The sequence below is a fragment of the Petromyzon marinus genome, chromosome 58, assembly GCF_048934315.1.
Source record: "Petromyzon marinus isolate PM22_M1 ecotype Great Lakes invasive population chromosome 58, UKy_Petmar_22M1.pri1.0, whole genome shotgun sequence".
In the NCBI taxonomy this organism is placed as follows: domain Eukaryota; kingdom Metazoa; phylum Chordata; class Hyperoartia; order Petromyzontiformes; family Petromyzontidae; genus Petromyzon; species Petromyzon marinus.
This window is the reverse complement of record NC_133724.1, coordinates 1901278-1917789: the sequence shown is the minus strand read 5'-3', so window position 1 is coordinate 1917789 and position 16512 is coordinate 1901278. Positions and strand designations below refer to the sequence as shown.

The 16512-nt window shown below is 55.3% G+C and overlaps 1 protein-coding gene across 1 annotated transcript; it reads left to right on the top strand.

The window, feature by feature from the left end:
• Positions 1-2880: 2880 nt before the first annotated feature.
• Positions 2881-15507, top strand: ENGASE (endo-beta-N-acetylglucosaminidase). Its single transcript, XM_032976045.2, has 13 exons — positions 2881-3093; positions 3437-3641; positions 5106-5254; positions 5727-5881; positions 6626-6774; positions 7683-7848; positions 9982-10085; positions 10577-10685; positions 11416-11651; positions 11945-12156; positions 13012-13117; positions 13847-13961; positions 14664-15507. Exons 1-13 carry the CDS (start codon positions 2940-2942, stop codon positions 15090-15092), a joined length of 2289 nt encoding a protein of 762 aa, XP_032831936.2. The 5' UTR covers positions 2881-2939; the 3' UTR covers positions 15093-15507.
• Positions 15508-16512: the final 1005 nt, after the last annotated feature.

Below are 16512 nucleotides of genomic sequence, written 5' to 3'. Positions count from 1 at the left end.
GTGAGGAACAGAGACGGAGAAAACTTCACCCCCCTCCTCACCCCCCCCCCCTTACTCTCCTCACCCCCCCTCCTCACCCCCCTACCCCTCCTCACCCCCCCTTACTCTCCTCACCCCTTACCCCTCCCCCCCTACTCTCCTCACCCCCCCCTTACTCTTCTCACCCCCCTCCCCACCCCCTCTTTCCTCTCCTCACCCCCCCCTACCCCTCCTCACCCTCACCCCCCTACCTCTCCTCACCCCTTACCCCTCACCCCCTACCCCTCCTCACCCCCTATCCCTCCTCACCCTCTACTCCTCACCCCCTCACCCCCCTACCCCTCCTCACCCTCACCCCCCTACCCCTCCTCCCCCCCAACTCTTCACCCCCTCCTCACCCGCCATCTCTCTATGATTTAAATAAGTCAACGGTAGCTGGCCCAAAAAAAAAACCCCGCCAAGCGGCCAGCAACACGCAGCAACTAGCCGTGGGTGTAATAGATCAGGTGGTTGTTGTTGGTTGTTGTTGTTGGTTGTTGTTGTTGTTGGTTGTTGTTGTTGTGGAGAGAGATTGCGGGCTCAGAGACGATGATGATGATGATGGGAGGAGGAGATTCAGCAGTGGAGCAGTTGGGATGGAAGAGGCACAGAGAGAGAGGAGTGAGTGAGCCTACTGTGTGGTTCATAGTTCATTTATTTGGTATAGCCCTGTGAGCCATTCGGCTCTTGAATCGGGTGCAACCGCAACAAACAAAAAACATGAACAAGAAAACATCTTAAAGTGATTATGTGACTGTGCAAACATAAAATACAGGAAAAAAAAATATCAAAATATTCCTGAAATAGCACCGTACACCAACGCTGTGTGCAAAATCCCAGTGGGATGCAAGTCAAACAACAACAACAACAACCACCACAAGACAACTAAGATTAAGGCCATCAGTCTAACTCCGTACTACAATAAACAAAAACATGGCCAAAACAAAAAAAACTTTTCGAAATCACCAAAATGAAAGTCATAAATCCAATGTAACCGTGATCATAGGGACTGTGACCGAATTTTTAACAATAAACTACATAAATTATAACACCAAAATCTAGAGCCATATTTTAGGCCACTGAATAGCAGTGGCAGCTAGGGTTGTACAACTCCTCTAGAGCAGTTTTGAGTGAAGATCTCATAGGTAGTGATTCAAGTTGCAGTTTATTGGCAATAGCATTCCAGACCCTGGAGGCATCAATAGCAAAGGCCCTTCCTCCGGTTTTTGTACGGCAATAGGGAATGTGAAGCTGGTAAATGAGCGAAGACCTGAGGTCAAATTTGTTCTTTGAAACAGAGAGGAGATCCAGCAGCAGGTAGTCTGCGGAATTTTATGTAAGTACATCGTGAATAAATAAGATCTGGTGCACAAGCCGTTGAACATTAAGAGATGTTAAGTTTGACCCAATGTAGAGTGAGTGGTAGGGTGAGCGGGTTGGTGAGTGGGTGAGTGTTGTTGTGTGACAGGCAGTGTGGTGAGTGGTAGGGTGAGCGGGTTGGTGAGTGGGTGAGTGTTGTTGTGTGACAGGCAGTGTGGTGAGTGGTAGGGTGAGCGGGTTGGTGAGTGGGTGAGTGTTGTTGTGTGACAGGCAGTGTGGTGAGTGGTAGGGTGAGCGGGTTGGTGAGTGGGTGAGTGTTGTTGTGTGACAGGCAGTGTGGTGAGTGGTAGGGTGAGCGGGTTGGTGAGTGGGTGAGTGTTGTTGTGTGACAGGCAGTGTGGTGAGCGGTAGGGTGAGCGGGTTGGTGAGTGGGTGAGTGTTGTGTGACAGGCAGTGTGGTGAGTGGTAGGGTGAGCGGGTTGGTGAGTGGGTGAGTGTTGTTGTGTGACAGGCAGTGTGGTGAGTGGTAGGGTGAGCGGGTTGGTGAGTGGGTGAGTGTTGTTGTGTGACAGGCAGTGTGGTGAGTGGTAGGGTGAGCGGGTTGGTGAGTGGGTGAGTGTTGTTGTGTGACAGGCAGTGTGGTGAGTGGTAGGGTGAGCGGGTTGGTGAGTGGGTGAGTGTTGTTGTGTGACAGGCAGTGTGGTGAGCGGTAGGGTGAGCGGGTTGGTGAGTGGGTGAGTGTTGTTGTGTGACAGGCAGTGTGGTGAGTGGTAGGGTGAGCGGGTTGGTGAGTGGGTGAGTGTTGTTGTGTGACAGGCAGTGTGGTGAGTGGTAGGGTGAGCGGGTTGGTGAGTGGGTGAGTGTTGTTGTGTGACAGGCAGTGTGGTGAGTGGTAGGGTGAGCGGGTTGGTGAGTGGGTGAGTGTTGTTGTGTGACAGGCAGTGTGGTGAGTGGTAGGGTGAGCGGGTTGGTGAGTGGGTGAGTGTTGTTGTGTGACACGCAGTGTGGTGAGTGGTAGGGTGAGCGGGTTGGTGAGTGGGTGAGTGTTGTTGTGTGACAGGCAGTGTGGTGAGTGGTAGGGTGACGAGGGGTGGGGGGGGTGAGTGTTGTTGTGTGACAGGCAGTGTGGTGAGTGGTAGGGTGAGCGGGTTGGTGAGTGGGTGAGTGTTGTTGTGTGACAGGCAGTGTGGTGAGTGGTAGGGTGAGCGGGTTGGTGAGTGGGTGAGTGTTGTTGTGTGACAGGCAGTGTGGTGAGTGGTAGGGTGAGCGGGTTGGTGAGTGGGTGAGTGTTGTTGTGTGACACGCAGTGTGGTGAGTGGTAGGGTGAGCGGGTTGGTGAGTGGGTGAGTGTTGTTGTGTGACAGGCAGTGTGGTGAGTGGTAGGGTGAGCGGGTTGGTGAGTGGGTGAGTGTTGTTGTGTGACAGGCAGTGTGGTGAGTGGTAGGGTGACGAGGGGTGGGGGGGGTGACGAGGGGGGGGTGACGAGGGGTGGGTGGGGGGGGTGACGAGGGGTGGGTGGGGGGGGTGACGAGGGGTGGGGGGGTGACATCTGGAAGGGGGCGGAAGCGGACGGCGGCTGGAGAGGAGCGGAGCGGCGATCCATGGCGGAGTCAATCGGCACCACCACCACCACCGCGGGGCCTGAGGGGGACCCCGCGGACCCCGCGGACCCCGGGTGGAGAGGGGTCCCGGGAGAGGGAGACGCAGCAGGAGCAGCAGCAGCAGCAGCGCGGCCACCATCGGCAGGCCCACCCGGTACTGAACCAGCCCGGGAGTCCCGAGCAAGCACTGTACAGCGTGGTCCACATGTCTCGTGACACCCCACCCCATAACTTTTATTAATTTCTCTCACCTTTGAAAATTAATTTATGTTTAATAAATAAACTTTTGAACCCCCCCCACCCCCACATGTTTAAGATAAATAAATGGAGCGGTGGTGGGGAGGGGGTCACAAGACATGTGGACCCAACCCCGTTACCGTCTCGACAGCGTTTTAAACAAACGCGGGCTCGTGTCGGGAGGGAGATACTTGACGGCGTGTGCCGCGTGTCTCTCTCTCTCGTGCCCCCCACCCCACCACCCCCCCCCCCCCCCCAAGGCAACCTGGAGCCTCAATGCGCTCCCTTGGACGGCCTGGACGAGGTCCTCGCGTGGACGGAGGCCGGGAAGGGACCCGACTGGGCCGCGTTCCAGCGGCCCATGGCGCCGGGTGCTCGCCGCTTCACCCCGGGGGACGTCGAAGGCCGCGGCACCCCCCGCACCCTCGTGTGCCACGACATGATGGGGGGCTACCTGGACGATAGGTGCTGCTGGTGGTGCTGCTGGTGGTGCTGGTGGCACGCCGGGGGATGGGGGGGTGTTAGTGAGTGGAGTTTGTGTGTTCTCCCCAAGTTCTGCAGAGTGTGTAGAGTTTGTGTGTTCTCACCCTGTTCTGCATTGTGTAACAGTGAGTAGAGTTTGTGTGTCCTCCTGTTCTGCAGTGTATGTAGAGTTTGTGTGTTCTCACCCTGTTCTGCAGAGTGTGTAGAGTTTGTGTGTTCTCCTGTTCTGCAGTGTGTGTAGAGTTTGTGTGTTCTCACCCTGTTCTGCATTGTGTAACAGTGATTGGAGTCTGTGTGTTCTCCCCCTGTCCTGCATTGTGTGTGACAGTGAGTAGAGTTTGTGTATTCTCACTCTGTTCTGCAGTGTGTAACAGTGAGTAGAGTTTGTGTGTTCGCTCTCTGTTCTGCAGTGTGTAACAGTGAGTAGAGTTTGTGTGTTCTCCATCTATTCTGCAGTGTGTAACAGTGAGTAGAGTTTGTGTGTTCTCCATCTATTCTGCATGGGCTTCCTCCGGATTTTCCGGTTTCCTCTCGTAGCTAAACACACAATGTCGCTGGTATTGGCCAAATGAAATCATCTGCAAATCGCTCAATTGGGTTCACACGTAGCGTTGGCGAGATGTCAACTCCCTCGCCTGGTATGCAGGAGGTCGTAGGTTCGATCCCGACACTTGACGCCTGTATATACGCCTGTATATTTGAAGATTGCATGTTCTCCCTGTGGTTGCGTGGATTTTTCTTTGGGTCTGCCGGTTTTTCCCCTCCACATTTATAATCAACGTGCGTTTCGAGTATTTGCCTGCGATGAATGTCCACATGATGATAAGCCACTTCGTTGAGCTATACTCTGTGTTCAGGTCGCTTCAGTGGGGCCTTACCTGGTAAAATATAAAATGATAGTTTAATATTTTAGTTTTAATAGCAACGTCCCTCCCTACTGCGAAAACTTGGCAGGACCCTCCTGACAAAGAGTCTTGCCGAGGCTTTCAGAATCAGAATCTTTATTTAGACTGCAGGAGAAATCCGATGAGCTATAAAGCTCTTTTGTGACAGATCTCCAGTAGGGGCACTGGGTAAGAACGTTACAACAAACAGTACACACACACACACGACAGATGTGCAAAGTACAAGAAAGGTAAAAAAAATCACCCCAAACAAAAACAACACTAAACCATCCTCATACTACCAGGCAAAGCCCACTGAAGTGTTGACTTAGCATTAACCCCGGGTGAGCGAACGGAATGACAATACAGTAATAATAACAAGTGTTGTGGTTTGCTGTGTGGCTGTGTGGAGTTGGTTCGTGGCTGTGGTGTTTGTGGTGCAGGTTCGTGCAGGGCGTGTGCTCATTCTGTGTGGGTTGAGATGGTTGTGGCGGGAGTTGTGGTGGTTGTGGTGGTTGAGGTGATGGTGGTGATTGAGGTGGCTGTGGTGTTTGTGGTGCAGGTTCGTGCAGGGCGTGTGCTCAGACGAGCCGTACTCGTTCTACCACTGGGCCCACGTGGACGTGTTCATCTACTTCAGCCACCACACGGTGACGGTGCCGCCCGTGGGCTGGGTGAACGCGGCACACCGCCACGCCGTGCCCATCTTGGGTGAGTACGCGGGGCACCGCCGCCGCCATCACCACCACCACCACCGTTCCATCACCGCTCGACCAACGCGCCATCGCTCCACCCCCTTCACGACCACTCCACCACCACCACTGCACCATCACTCCACCACCGCCACCACATCCACCGCTCCACCACCGCACCGCCACCACCACCACCGCTCCACCACCGGTACCACCACTCCACCACCATCGCTCCACCACCGCATCACCAACACCGCACCACCAACACCGCACCACCAACACCATGCCCACCCCCACCCAGCAGCACCTGTGTAAACATCGCTACAGGGGGAGACAAAGGCGGCCGGGCGTGGTGCCGGCCACCCACCCCCTCGTGAGCCGCGTCGGCCTTCATAGGTGCGACTCGCTAACCGCACTTTGCCTGAACGGTCTGTTAAGGGCTTTACGGAGGATCTTTTATCTTTTGCTGTGCTCGCCGTGCGAGTGACCAGGGACGTTCATCACGGAGTGGCGCGGCGGGGAGGAGGTGTGCGACCGTTTCCTGCAGGGCGAAGAGTCCGCGCGGGCCCTGGCCAACCAGCTGGTGCGCATCTCCACGTTCTACCAGCTCGACGGCTGGTTCATCAACATCGAGAACAACGTCCAGGTGAGCAGCCCTGACCACCCCCCCACCCCCCCCTCGTCGTCTCCCTCACCTCTCACCGCAGACATCATCGCGTCTCCCTCGCCGCGCTCGCGCCCGTCTCATCTTCGCCCCCCTCCGGGGTTCATCCGTCGCCGCGTCGCGCCTTCGGCCATTGCGGCATGCCGAGACACGGCATATTAACATTTTTGTATAGAGGCGTAACTCCGATAGCGCTCAGGATGCGTTCTTCTCCTATGGCGCTGTACGAGACAGAGCTATAGGAGGTCACTATAACCTGGTTCCTGTGGAGATGTGTTACCAACAGCGCTATAGGAAACACCGCTATAGGTCGCTATAACATGGCTTCAATGGAGATTCGTAACCTACAGCGCTATAGGAAACAGCGCTATAGGAAACAGCGCTATAGGTCAGTTTAACACTTTAACATGGTTGCTATGGAGATGTGTTACCCACAGTGCTGTAGGAAACGGTGCTATAGGAGGTCACTACAACATGGTTCCAATGGGGATAGCGTTCCAAACCGCTATTTATTATTGCCTATAAGCGATGTACGAGGAGGGCCTCATCGGGGGTATCGGTAATCGCCTGAATGATGATACTGCACAGAGCAGCACCGTTGGAATGGCAACAAAGGACAGCAGCTCAACAGGCGGCGCAACAGGCGCCGGGCGCGTGAACTCCTCAGGGTGCCACGTGTGCCGTGTGTACCCCGTGTGTGTGCGTCACCCGGCGCGCCCCGCCTAGCCGGAGAAGGTGGCGGTGCTGCTGGGGTTCTTGCGCTACCTGCGGGAGCTGCTGCGCGCAGCGTCGCCCCGCGCGATGGTGCTCTGGTACGACAGCGTCGTCGCGAGCGGCCGCCTGGACTGGCAGAATGAACTCAACGACAAAAACCGGTGAGATGATGGGGGGGGTGTGGGGGTGGGGGTGGGGCAAGCGGGGTGAGCACGTGGGAACGTGGGGGGCATGCCGGGGGGCACACGGGGAGATGGGGGCACGCGGGCACACGCGGGCACACGCGGGGAGATGATGGGGGAGCACGCGATGACCCTCCTGAAAAAGCGTCACGAGTTTCCGAAGCTTTCCTAGGTGAACGCGCGCAGCAGCAGCAATAATCATAACTCGTTCACCAGTGGTCGCGTCTGCGGCACTAATGCTACGCTGCTGCTACTGCTGCCCGTGGTTGATTTTACGCGTCCGTGACCTTAGCTCAACAGGGAAAGTCAACCTTACTAAGCCCCGCCTGCTTCCTCTTTGTGCCCCGCCCCCTTACTTCTTGGGCCCCGCCCCCTTCCTGATCAGGCCACACCTCTTATCTGTTTAGGTTCCACCCCTTCCTCGAGACACACACACACACAGGGTTGGCCAAGTTCGGGTAGTGTGCCCGCAGCGGCAATTGAGACTGCAAGAATCCGATTCCTCCAGTCGACATAAAGATTCTGATTCTGTATTTTTGTCGTTGTAACTTGCTGACCCCTTTTGCTGACCCCCTGTGCCCCTCCAGGACATCTGTGACAAAGGGCAATTCATCCTACAGTCTAAATAAAGATTCTGATTCTAAATAAAGATTCTGAGCACCTGGTGCGGTGTTTAGTAAATGCCGCCACTGGGGAGGCAAAGGCCGCCGGGTGTGGTGCTGCTGGCCGGCCACCCCCTCGCGTGCCGCGCCGATCCTTCGTAGGTGCCGCTCGCTAACGGCACCTGTATGTACGTTGGACTTCTTTCGCACCGTACGTAGCCCCTCTGATTCCCTCTATCCGCCACCCCCGCTGCCACCACCTCCCCTCCGTCCCCGGCTCCCCAGGCCATTCTTCGACGCGAGCGACGGGATTTTCCTCAACTACGCCTGGACCTCCGAGGGGCTGGTCCGCAGCGCTGAGCTCGCCGGGTCGCGGCGCGCCGATGTCTACGCCGGGGTGGACGTGTTCGGCCGGGGGCTGCCCGGGCGAGAGGGCTACGCCGCCAGAATAGTGACCGCACGCACGCAGACACGCACGCAGACACGCACACAGACACACACACACACAAGTGCTGTTAGCGAGCGCCTATGAAGGCCGGCACGGCACACGAGGGGGTGGGTGGCCAACACCGCGCCCGGCCGCCTTTGTCTCCCTAATGGCGATGTTTACACACCGCACCGGGTACTCATTTGAGGCTGAGTCGACCTAGGGGAGGCCCAGAACCTGGTTCAGATAATCGTCACTGGTGTTGGCCGTAAGCGGGAATCGAACTCGGGTCGCCAGGTTCATAGCGCAGCACGCTAATCGTACCATTTCCCAGCCAAACGTGCTGATCACAGTATATAGTAGTGTAGTGTAAATTGTAGTGTATAGTAGTGTAGTGTGCAGTGTCGTGCCTAGTAGTGCGTAATGTATAGTAGTTTATTTCGCAACGAACATGGCCAACCATGCTAATCGGAGTGTATAGTAGTGCAGTGTATAGTCTATTGTAGTAGTGAAGTGTATAGTGCGCTGTATTGTGGTGTAGTGTATAGCAGTTTGTATGTATGTTACATTTTCTTTGGTTCTTTCGGTAAAGTCACGTAGAATGAGAATAAAATAATAAATTAATAAAATAACAATATTCTCACGACGTTTCGGCCACAACACAAGTGGCCTTCATCAGGTGAAGGGACGAGACTGTCTGGAGGACAGCACCTGATGAAGGCCACTTGTGTTGTGGCCGAAACGTCGTGAGAATTTTATTGTGTTATTTTATTTTATTAATTTATTATTTTATTCTCATTCTACGTGACTTTACCGAAAGAACCAAATAAGATGAATCTTTGCAGTCACGAAAGCTTTAAATCGAAATATGTTACATTTATTTTGCAACGTACGGAGCCAACTGTGTTAATCGGAGCATATAGTAGCGTAGTATATAGTAGTGTAGTGTATAGTAGTAAAGTGTGTAGTGTACAGTGTGTCGTGTATTTTAGTGTAGTGTGTAGTGTATAGTAGTTTATATTTTGAATTATTTTGTCCAGCGTACGTAGCCAACCGTGTTAATCGGAGGTGCGGGGGAACGACAACAAACTAAACACAAAAAGCAGTTCTAAAGGAACGAGTTTGTCAGTCTAGATCAGGGGTCACCAAACTACGGCCCGCGACGTCAGTCCATCAGGCCCGCCGACGGTACTTGAATTTGGTTGATAAAACGTATGGAACACGAGACGTTGTGATACAATTTAAATATTATGTTTAGAATACTAGGAGATCTTCACGTGTGCGGAGACCTCTTGACTGCTATGTTCCTTAAATGTACTATTTTAAATTTTAAATTATTGTATCTAGGTTTTCTTGTTTATTGTAATGTTTGCTAATTTTGCGCCATCCCAAGTGCTTCCCCGGCTCGTGGTAGCTCCGCCTACGCTCTGACGTTACCATGGTTTCCATGGCAACACACACAAACACGCATCTTTCCCGCCCCCAAGATTTTCCAGCTGTCAACACAGGTCCGACGCTCCAGAAATATTTATTTATTATGCGGCCCGCGCTCGTCATTCTTTCAGTTATCCGGCCCACTGTGAAAAAAGTTTGGTGACCCCTGGTCTAGATGATTTAAGAGCGCATAGCTCCAATGGATTCCTAATATCAGAAGAGCATTACAGACAGCCCCAGTTGCGCATCTGAAATCAACCACGCAATGTGGTGACGTCTTTGTTGTTATTATTATTTCTGCGTTCGTTTACCCAGAATTGTCTCGCTGAGTCTCAAGATTCTTATTCAGGAGGGTCCTGCCAAGTTTTTTTTTACGCAGTAGGGTGCGATGTTGCTGCTGTGTGTGATCCCAATTAAATCATTTGCAGGGAATTTGTCAGCATTGGGATAATTTGGCCAATACCAGTTACATCTTGTGTGTGTGTGTGGAGAACCCAGAGGGAACCCGTGCAGAACAGGGGGAGAACACACAAACTCTACACACTCTGCAGAACTTGGGGAGAACACACAAACGCCACAAAGAAATACACCCGAGTCGAGAATTGAACTTATACCAAACTCAAAGTGAGGCACGAGCGTTACCACCCTGCATGATGACGGTGATGACGATGACGGTGATGACGATGACGGTGGTGATGATAACGATGGTGACGATGTTCTCAGTCCATGCAGGAGATCTGGAATCTGCGTCTCTCCGCCGCCATCTTCGCCCCGGGCTGGGTCTACGAGAGACACGAGCGGCCGGACTTTCACAACCACCAGCACCGGTGTGGAGACACGGGGACGTGGGGAGACACAGGGAGACAGGGGACCAGGCGACACAGGCAGACAGTGGGGGGGGGACGTTGACAATGGGAGGGGAATGCGGCGGAGACACAAGCGGCCAGGGTTTCACCACGACGAGCACCATGGGGGTAACGAGACACGGAGGGGCACGGAGACACGGAGAGACATGGAAAGACACGGAGCCGGGTGCGTGGTTAAACACCTGTGATCCAGCTTCGTTGAAGCAAAGGTTGGTGGATCCCACAGATCTGTGTGTGTATCTGTGGGTCGACTCGGCCTCAAATAAGTACCTGGTGCGATGTTCAAACATTTCCGCTAGGGAGACAGAGGCGGACAGACGTGGCGTTGGCCACCCACCTCCTCGTGCCGGCCTTCATAGGTGCTGCTCGCTAACAGCACTTGCCCCAACATTCTGTTAAAGGCTATACGGGGGATATTTGTCTTTATATATGTGTGTGCGCGTGTGTGTCAGGTTCTGGAGCGCCATGGTGGAGCACACAAACCCACACAGCGTCTCCGCCCTCCCCATCTCCACCAGCTTCTGCCGGGGGCAGGGACGCAACCTCTACCGGCGCGGCAAGGTGTGGGGGGGGGGGGGGGGGGCACGGGTGGGGGGGGGCACGGGGGGGACACGTGTGGGGGGGGGGGCACTGGGGGTGGTGGACAGCTGGTGGTAGCTCGTGTGCGGTTCGTGATGTGGTGGGACTTGATAGCTAGTTGATAATAATATCGTTGATAACAATATTCAACTTGCAACGCTGTGACACAGTGGTCCGCTCGCTCGCTCGCTCGGAGGAGCGTGGAGTTGGTACCACAGACAAACGGGAAGGTGGCGGCGGCAGCAGCAGGAGCCATGCGCCGAGCCGGCGCTACCGACAATCGCCCAAGCTCTGCGGCCCCTCTAAATGTGAAGTTGTTGTCGGCCAATTAATGAGTGTTTATACACGCGGCAGGAGGAAACCCACTCGTGCGAGGGGGAAACGCTCTGTGACAAACAGATGGAACACGTTGATGTTGTGGCTGTCGGGGGTGATCAGTGGTGTGACGTTGTGATTAATAACGTGGGCGGTTAGATGCGATTGGAAGATGTTCTCGATGTGGCCGGTGACCCAGGTTCTCTGTATGTACGTGCGTACCTTGAACTTCTTTGGCACCGTACGTGGCCAACCGTGGCTAATCGGAGGTGCGGGGAGAAGGACGACAACCACTAAGCCACGTGTGAGACTCTCTCCCGGTCCGTTGGGACGCTCCCGCCTGGACGAAACGAGACCGGCTTGAGACCGGACCTTTGCGCGTCTCGGCCCGCCCCAGGTGTGCCGGGCCGGGCCGTGGCACAACCTGAGCTCCCAGAACCTGCAGCCGATCTACACGGACACCAGACAGCTCAACCCCGAGGGCGCGGAGGCGACCGCGGTGGGGGCCGCGGTGGCGTCCACGCTGGAGAGCCACGTGTACCTGCGCAGCGTGACGGACGTGGCGTTCGAGGGGGGCGGCTGCCTGCTGGTGCAGGGGTTGCTTGCTCCTGACAAGGCCCGGCTCGCCGTGCGGTGAGACATGGTGGGGGGGGGTGGGGGAGGAGGCTCAGGGAGGAGGCTCGGGGAGAGACGCCGAAAGGGGTGAGCTTCCTAATATGGGAAGATGTCAAGCAGAGCATTCCAGAGCCCCTGAAAGCGCACGATGCGGTTGACCGTTGACGTTGGACGCTAGCCAAAAGCCGCCGCTGCGAGGATGACCGGAGCTGGCGCGCCGCTTTATTCTCCATGACGAGATCAGCAAGGTGATGACACCACCGTGACCCCCACTCCACCACTGTGACCCCCCCCCCCACCCCCCCGAGCAGGCTGCTGAGCGTGATGGTGCATTCTCCGCCCACTCTGCTGCTCTCCTACGTGTACCGAGTTGGGGGCGGCAGCGGCGGCGGGGCCAGGGAAGGGGGGGGCAGCAGCGAAGAGGCTGGCGGGGGTGCGGCGGGGGAGCCGGTGAGGCTGGGCCTCGAGCTCACCACCATGGACAGCACCAAGTGCACGTTCAGCAACGTGTCCGTGCTGCACGGTGACGCACGCACCACCACGACGACCGCCGTTCGCCGCCGAGTTGGCGGCGACGTCACCACGGCGTTTGCGCCAGGCTAGGTGCACCATGAGGCTGCCACGTCAAGTGTCGAGGGCTCGCTGGCAGGAGGTCCCAGGTTCCATGGTTTGACCAACTTGAATTGGCTGACGCACAAAGACAAAGATCCACCCTAGTGGTGATGTTTACACATCGCACAAGGTACTCGTTTGAGGCTGAGTCGACCTGGGGGAGGCCCATGACCAACATCACTGACATCACTGATGTTGGTCATGAGCAGGATTCGAACTCGGGTCCCTGGGTTCGTAGCGCAGCGTGCTAACCGCTACACTACCGCTCGCCACATGTACTGACGCGCACACATATACACACGCCCATGTGTGCGAGCACGTGGACCTGTGACTATCAAGCGAGTACGTGTGTGCAGCCAAGGTTAATTTATGTATACGCGTGTGGCATACCGTGTCAACCCATATGGTTTACCCCGTATTCTTGTACGAATAAATTGAGTTTTCGGATCCATACGGCGTACAGCCGTTTCAATACGGGAAAAATAATAGTCCATTTGTTTGTGTTTCTCCCTTATGAGACTTTGTAGGATGAACGTTGAGATGTATAAGGGGCACGGCGTGACCAATAAGGTCTGGATTGGTCTATAAAAAGATAATAGGTTGACAGGAATGGTGTGGTTAACATACGCACGTGTGTATGTTAGTGTGTACTGCCACAGCCATTGCCCCAACAGTCTGTCAAGGCTCCAAGGGGGATCTTTGTCCTTGGCTGTATGTGTAAAGCTGTACCGTGCACGTGTGTGTGTGTGCGTGCGTGTGTGTACAGCACCGGTCACCACGCACCGCCCGACCGCTCTGCCGATTGGCGACGCGGTCTCGTCTCGGCTGAGGCAGCAGTGTGGGGGGCTGCCCCTCCAGAGCTGGACTCACAGGTCTGACTCGCAAGATACAAAGATCCACGTATAGCCTTGACAGACTGTTGGGGCAAGTGCTGTTAGCGAGCACCTATGAAGGAGGGGGTTGTGCGGCCAGCACCACACCTGGCTGCCTTTGTCTTCCCAGTGCTGACGAGGTACTCATTTAAGGCTGAGTCGACCTAGGGGATGCCTCGGAGCAGTTCACGTATTCGTCACTTTTGGCTGTGGATGGGAATCGAACCTGGGTCGGCCGGTTTGTAGCTAACCACTGCACCACCGCTGCTTACACACAAGTATAGATTCACACACACACAAACTCACACGCATAAGCTCACGTGGACAAACACTTGTGGACTCACAGGGTCGCACACGTGTAGACTCGCACAGTTGTAAACCCACTCTTTACCCCATGCGTGTGCATGCGTGTGCTGGTGGGGAGCGGTCGTGTAGTGGTTCGCGCACTGCGCTACGAACCCGGTGGCCCGAGTTCAATTTCCGCTGACGGCCAACACCAGTGACGATAATCTGAACCAAACCTGGGCCTTCCCGAGGTCGACTCGGCCTCAAATGATGCCATGTGTAAACATCGCCATTAGATAAACAAAGGCAGCTGGGCGTGGTGGCGGCCACCCACCTATCCCCTCGTGCGCCGTGCCCGGCCTTCGTAGGCGCTGCTACTCGCTAACAGCAGTCGCTTAAGGCTATTGGTGGGTGGGGGGCCGTTTGTGTTTTGTGCGCGTGCAGGTGCTACCTGCTGGAGCTGCGTGACTGCATGCTGCAGGATGTGTTCGTCACGGTGGAGAAGGCCCCCGGCGTGTCGGGCCCTGTGTCCTTCCAGTGCCACCTGGGCCTCCTGCAGGTGCCCGCGGGCTTACCCTCGCTCGCCACGAGCCTTGTTCACGCCGGAAGCATTCGACTCGTTGCCCTCGCGGCGACTGAGGGCGCCACGGTGGCGAGATGTTAACTGCCTCGCCTGGTATGCAGGAGGTAGTGGGTTCGATCCCGACCACGACTCCTGCTGTATATTTGGAGTTTGAGTGTGCTCCCTGTTGTTGCGTGGATTTTTCTCCTGGTTCTCCGGTTTTTCCCTTTACATTTAGAAACATGCATTTAGAGTATTTGGCGGCTCTAAATTTCCACGTGAATAAGCCACTTCGTTGAGCTATAATTTGTGGCCAGGTTGCTTCTGAAAAATACCGTTATAGCTCACTGCGGCTTACCTGGTAAAATAAAAAGTTTTAGTATATAGAGCACACAAAATATTTACCCCATCTCGTGCCCGATTAGTCTGGCTAAGGTGCCAGCGGCGATGGATAAAATATCGCGAGGCGCGGGCCATACCACACGTAGGATAATCTCTCTAGCCATGGCTTTGGCTACGCGTAACGTGCCACCTACCCCAGTTGAACGGCGGACCCGGGAGAATATTCAGTGAGAAACTTAAGCCCCGGGTTGGCTTCACGTGGCCGTGGGGGAGATCTGGCGATCGGCTTTCAACAACGGCGGAGGTGTGGGAGGTTTGACAGCCAGTGCTGCCTGTGCCGCCTGTGCCCGTCGGCAGATGTTCGACGCGAGCGCGCTGGCGCGGGGCTGGGAGGCGTTCGGCGACGTGGGGCTGTGGGACGTGACCTGGACGAGCGGCACCACCCCGGCCTCCCTCCTGCTCAGCGCCACGCTGCGCTGGTCCTACCCGTCGCGCCACCTCGCGTGCTTCCGCGTCTCCTGGAGAACCCTGCCGACGGCTCACGGCGGCACCGCCGCCGCCACCACTCTCGACGAAGGAACGGCCGAGCCAGCACTGCTGGGCGAGGCGTTCACCAACGTGTACCGTTTGCACGAGCTGCTGGTGCCGTCCCACGTGGGCCCCGGAGAGGCTCTGCTCGAGTTCCTGGTGCAGCCGGTGTCTCTCGAGGGCTTCGTGGCGCCGTGGAACGAGTCCGGGCACGTGCAGATCAGCTACTGCGCCCCGGCGCGGGAGGTCGGCTGCTAGCGCCGCTGCGGCGGCGGCAACGGCGCACACAAGTCACGCGGCGCCACCTGCCCCCAGCGCCACTCGCAATGACCTACTATAATCACCCAGAAATGTCTGTCCGTCCCGCTCGTGATGTCACTCCACATGAGGCCCACCCCCCCCCCCCTCATTTATATTCATGAGTGGGTGGATTTTTACACTAACGCAGAGGAAGGTCGAGCTGAATTAAATAATTTATTACGCAAAGTCGCTTCAAATATGACGTTTCTTTACAGAAAGTGAAAAGAAATCTACGCAGCACAGTGCTACATCCTGTGCGTGATGTCACTGCACATTCCGCACCCCTCCCCTCATTAATAATCATGAGCTGAACAATTTTTCTATTGAATATTTCATATTTACAGCTAGTCGACAATAAACGGCTCTTGCAGATCTTGGTGCGTCCGCTTCGGTGTCTGTGTTTGGCTGCTGTCAGGGCAGCGAAACTACTTTCTGGGGACTCAACCGGGACACATTCACTATTTTTTCTTTATTAGGTAAGGCCCCACTGAGCTATATAGCTCTTTTTCAGATAGCTCAACGAAGTGGCTTACCATCACAGGCGAAAAATCTAAACTCATGTTTCTAAATGTGGAGGGAAAGACCAGGTAACCCGGAGAAAAATGCGCACAATGGGGAGAACACGCAAAATCCAAATATACAGCAGGCGTCGGGGTCGGGATTTAACCCACGACATTCTGCATACCGGGCAAGGGAGTTAACATTTTGCCACCACGATGCCCCACACAGCGAGTTGGCCACCCCTCTCTTCGTGCCAACTCCGCCCACTTTTACATAACCATGCCCACCCATCCACCATCCCTGCCCGCACACAGCAAGTTGCCTCCTGGCACGTTCGGAACCATGACTCCACCCCACTACTCGGGAATCCCCACCATTCCTCCCGCACAAGTGAAGCATGCGGTTGGAATATTTAAACCAGGGATGAAATGCTGATTTTTACAATCGTGACCGGAGACACCGGGGGTGGGAAGATAATTTTCTTACACCAACGGGACCGTCTCGCTCCAAACCCGGGAAAAGTTTGATAGCTTCGGGCTAAGTACCGGCGGTGAACTCCGCTGGCCGTCTTGTTCAAACTGAGGCTTTCCCCTTGACAAAGATACCAAGTTCACACGACCACCAGTTTGCAAAGTGGCAAGTGGGCTCGGCCCGGGACCCCCACGGTAGCCTCGCCAGGCCGAGGGCGCACGTTGAAGTGGGCCGCACAGCTCCCGTTGCGCGTCTCTCTCCCCGTGGTCGCGTGGAATTTTCTCCAGGTTTTTCCCTCATTTAAAATCGATGTCACGCGTTTAGAGTATTTGGCTAATGCTATAAATTTCCACCTGATAAGCCACTTCGTTGAGAGCCATCACTTGTGACAGCCAGGTCGTTTCTG

Coding starts and splice junctions, on each gene's coding strand:
- ENGASE (XM_032976045.2), top strand. CDS start 2,940: ATGGCGGAGTCAATCGGCACCACCACCACCACCGCGGGGCCTGAGGGG. Junction 3,642..5,105: donor GGGGGCTACCTGGACGATAG/GTGCTGCTGGTG, acceptor TTTGTGGTGCAG/GTTCGTGCAGGGCGTGTGCT. Junction 12,157..13,011: donor CAACGTGTCCGTGCTGCACG/GTGACGCACGCA, acceptor GTGTGTGTACAG/CACCGGTCACCACGCACCGC.